The 4,116-nt window shown below is 62.0% G+C and overlaps 1 protein-coding gene across 1 annotated transcript; it reads left to right on the top strand.

Annotated features, from left to right (window-relative positions):
• The first annotated feature begins 967 nt into the window (after window positions 1-967).
• On the top strand, window positions 968-3,019 carry GBX2 (gastrulation brain homeobox 2). Its single transcript, XM_066232816.1, has 2 exons — window positions 968-1,490; window positions 2,490-3,019. Exons 1-2 carry the CDS (start codon window positions 968-970, stop codon window positions 3,017-3,019), a joined length of 1,053 nt encoding a protein of 350 aa, XP_066088913.1.
• The last annotated feature ends 1,097 nt before the right edge of the window (window positions 3,020-4,116 follow it).

Raw genomic sequence — 4,116 nt, forward strand, 5'->3', positions numbered from 1 at the left:
GAGGGAGGAGGCGGCGCAAGGAGCAACCCGGCCGTTAGCCCGCGGCGGGCAGAGGCTATCAGCTCCCCGCAAGCGCCCTAGGGGCGGGTGTGAAGCAGCGGCAGAACCGTGCGCCTAACTCCGGGAACCTCGCTGGGACCCCTGGAGCAGCAGCAGCAGCAGCAGCACCCAGAGCGAGCGTTAGCCGAGAGCAGGTTTGTTCCAACGCAGGTATAAAAGAAATAACGCCCCCGGCCCAGCTGTGACGGGCCTTAGCCCTGGAAGCTGCCCTTGGAGGCGGCCTCGGATGGGCTGCCGGGCCACGGGATTCGAGTCTTGGGAGTGCCAACCGCCCCTTTCAAGTTTGGGCTGCGCGGCAGGCTCGGGCTCTCGGGCCCGCGCACTCCGCCGGTGGTACCCGCAGCCAGCTCACTGCTGGTCCTGGTGGAAGGGGAGGAGCCCCGCTTTCTCCCGCCCCTCCGGACGCAGCCAATAGGCGGCGGCGCTCGGCCCCACGTGAGGCGAGCCCGGCCGGGAAGCAGGCAAAATGTGAATGAGAAAGAGGAGCGCGATTTAAAGGTGCTGGCGGCGCCCGCGGAAGACAAGTGCGCTAGCTTCGCGCGCTCCCCAGCGGCCCGCGGGAGGCAACGGACTGCGGGACGGACAGACGGACGCACTGACGCCTGTGAGGCTGGGCCCAGGGCCGCGGACGCGACACACGCGGGCTCCGACCGGCAAGCGGCGGCAGCGACTCCAGCGAGCCCGCGGGACCCGGGCGCCCTCTCCGCTTCGGGGCGCACGACCTCATCCTGCGTACCACCTGCAACTACCGGACATGCAACGGGCCCGGGGCTAAGAGGCAGCGGCGTCTGCTCACCGGATACCGCTCTGCCGCTGCCCCACTGTGTTCCAGGTGCCCGGCGGGCTTCCTGGCGGCGGCGCGGCGCAGGGACTTTTCGCCTCTCGCTGGCCTCTCCCGAGTGCGTCTATGAGCGCAGCGTTCCCGCCGTCGCTGATGATGATGCAGCGCCCGCTGGGGAGTAGTACCGCCTTCAGCATAGACTCGCTGATCGGCAGCCCGCCGCAGCCTAGCCCCGGCCATTTCGTCTACACCGGCTACCCCATGTTCATGCCCTATCGGCCGGTGGTGCTGCCGCCGCCGCCGCCGCCGCCGCCCGCGCTGCCCCAGGCCGCGCTGCAGCCAGCGCTGCCGCCCGCGCACCCTCACCACCAGATCCCCAGCCTGCCCACCGGCTTCTGCTCCAGCTTGGCGCAGGGCATGGCGCTCACCTCCACGCTCATGGCCACGCTGCCTGGCGGCTTCTCTACGTCTCCCCAGCACCAGGAGGCGGCAGCCGCCCGCAAGTTCGCGCCGCAACCGCTGCCGGGTGGCGGCAACTTCGACAAAGCAGAGGCGCTACAAGCCGATGCTGAGGACGGCAAAGGCTTCCTGTCCAAGGAGGGCTCGCTGCTCGCCTTCTCCGCGGCCGAGGCGGTGCAGGCGTCGCTCGGTGAGTCGGCGGCGCGCGCAACTCCGGCGCGAGGGCGGGAGGAGGCGGAGGCGAGCCAGCTCCGGGTTCCCGCCGGGGCCGAGCCCCCTCCCGACCCCCGCCCTGGCTGCGCACCCCGTGTGAGGAGCAGGAGGTCGCGGCCCAGCTGAGCTGCGAGGACTCCGGGGAGCATTTAGAACCACGCAATAAGCACAGTCCCAGATGGGTATGGGGCGGGGGGGGGGGGGGGCGCTGCTGCGCAGGGCGGCATATCCGTCTAGCGGCGAGTTTGACGAAGTCTCGCCCCGCGCGCCCCCCGCCCTGCAGGGGTCCCGGGTAAATTTCAGCCTTAAGGGGAGGCAGGTTGGGCTCCGCGTCTCTACAGTGCTTGTGCCTGTGGGCGCCCAGACCTATTAAACTCCTTCACGGGGCCTGCTGTTTGCCTAGGAGAATTGGATACCTGGGAGGCTGTGCATCTGTGTGTGTGTGTGTGTGTGTGTTGGGGTGTCTGATGGGAACTTCACTTTAGGCTACCAGACTTCACCTTTGACCAGCATTATCTGTCTCAGAATAACACATGGTCTGGGATCTGCACCTCCTTAAACCTCTACTCTGGCTGCCTCGGAAATTGAGGTTCACAATATTTTCAATGGGGGGCGGGGATGGGGTCGTGAACTCCCCCTCAGTCCTTACCCAGACCCTGGGGACAAAGAGGACGCTCTCCTGGGCCTCTTGTCTCCTGTTACTTTGGCCTGACTGCAGGAGCCCAGAAGGTGCAGAGGGAGGAGGCACGCAGGCCCCTTGAGTGATGGTTCTGGGCAAAGGGCCGTCGCCTGCCGTCTCCTCCTCTCCTTTGAGCTTTCTCACGCCCCCCCCCCCCCCAAGCCAGGAAATCACAATGTGTTAATGTCACAGACAGACAATTCGCTAAAGGGGGAAAATGCCCCAGCGACGGTGGGAAGAAGGAAAGGAAGGCCAGTGTGCGAAATGTAATAAAACGCCGTTTGGTTTTGCTTTCAGTCGGGGCTGTCAGAGGGCAAGGGAAAGACGAGTCAAAGGTGGAAGACGACCCGAAGGGCAAGGAGGAGAGTTTCTCTCTGGAGAGCGATCTGGACTACAGCTCGGATGACAATCTGCCCGGCCAGGCGGCTCACAAGGAGGAAGACCCCGGCCACGCGCTGGAGGAGCCCCCGCCGAGCGGCGGCGGCGGGGCCGCCGGCAGCACCACGTCCACGGGCAAGAACCGGCGGCGGCGGACTGCCTTCACCAGCGAGCAGCTGCTGGAGCTGGAGAAGGAGTTTCACTGCAAGAAGTACCTGTCGCTGACCGAGCGCTCCCAGATCGCCCACGCCCTCAAGCTCAGCGAGGTGCAGGTCAAGATCTGGTTCCAGAACCGCAGGGCCAAGTGGAAACGGGTGAAGGCCGGCAACGCCAACTCCAAGACCGGGGAGCCCTCCCGGAACCCCAAGATCGTCGTCCCCATCCCCGTCCACGTCAGCAGGTTCGCGATCAGAAGTCAGCACCAGCAGCTGGAGCAGGCCCGGCCCTAGGCCCGGGGGCGGCCGGGGGCCCGACTGCTGCGGAGAGGCCTCCGCCACCGCGCCAGAGGGAGCCCAGCGTGGACTCGGCCATCCACCGTTGGAAACAAAACTCAGTCCCACCCCCAACTCTGGACATCCCGAGTAAATCGAGGGTATCTATATGCATTAAAGAGGCTGAAAAGACTGGTTTCGGAGGGGCTGCAGATGCAGCCGAAGGAAGACAACACTAAATATTTATTATTCTACCCTTTGTACATAGATATCTATATAGACTGGATCTCAGCGGCAGTATTTTCAAAGTTAGAGGACCAAACCACCCAGTCACCCTCTCCACTCCCATCCCAGAAGAGAACAAAATCTCTGCTGTACCCGCCACCCATAGCAGCCACCTGTCCATACTTTTCCAAAGGTAACCGTGACGCGCAGGAACACGCACTGGGGTTGACCCTTATTTTTGTTTCCATTCTGGCCTTTTTTTTGTTTTGTTTTGTTTTGTTTTTGTGAGTTGACTGAAAAAGCAGACCGGTTTGGGGGTCAGTCTGGAAGTTTGCTTTGCTTTTGCCTGGCTTGCTCTCCTAGCGGTTGCACACCCTACCCGAGCCACGTCCGAAGCAGCACGTCTCCGTCGTGTTTAATTTATTTCAATGTAGCTTATTTTCTTATATAAGTTATGACATTTAAACAATCTCAGTCTTGTGAATAATAATAATAATAATAATAATAAAAAGGAGAGAGATGGGAGAGGAAAAAAAGGCCAACGGCTGGGTCTCATGAGTGTGTCCAGATTCGACTTGTTTGGAGGGCCCTGCCAGCCTGTGGCCAGGCAGCTGGTCTGGAACCAGTACCGGACAAACGTCCCCGGGTCAGTTCCCAGACTGGCCGGAAGTGAGACACACGCGGCACCTTACCAGGGTCTCAATTGGAGAGCAAGAGCTCCAATGGAGCGATAATTTTTAAAAAACCAAATTTTCACCTTAGAAATCTAACATACCCCTCTTTGCACAGCCTACTTAATACCTAGGAGGCTGGCAGACTTCGGCCAGAGGAGGAGGCGGGCGCCCGGAGGAGGGAAGGAGTAGTGAGCGCGGATATTGGGGGCTTGGCAC

The sequence above is a fragment of the Saccopteryx bilineata genome, chromosome 5 (assembly GCF_036850765.1).
Source record: "Saccopteryx bilineata isolate mSacBil1 chromosome 5, mSacBil1_pri_phased_curated, whole genome shotgun sequence".
Classification (NCBI taxonomy): domain Eukaryota; kingdom Metazoa; phylum Chordata; class Mammalia; order Chiroptera; family Emballonuridae; genus Saccopteryx; species Saccopteryx bilineata.

What these genes read in the sequence shown, in the direction of transcription:
- GBX2 (XM_066232816.1), top strand. Translation starts at nt 968, where the DNA reads ATGAGCGCAGCGTTCCCGCCGTCGCTGATGATGATGCAGCGCCCGCTG. An exon ending in GGCGGTGCAGGCGTCGCTCG is followed by an intron (nt 1,491 to 2,489) that starts GTGAGTCGGCGG and finishes TTTTGCTTTCAG; the next exon opens with TCGGGGCTGTCAGAGGGCAA.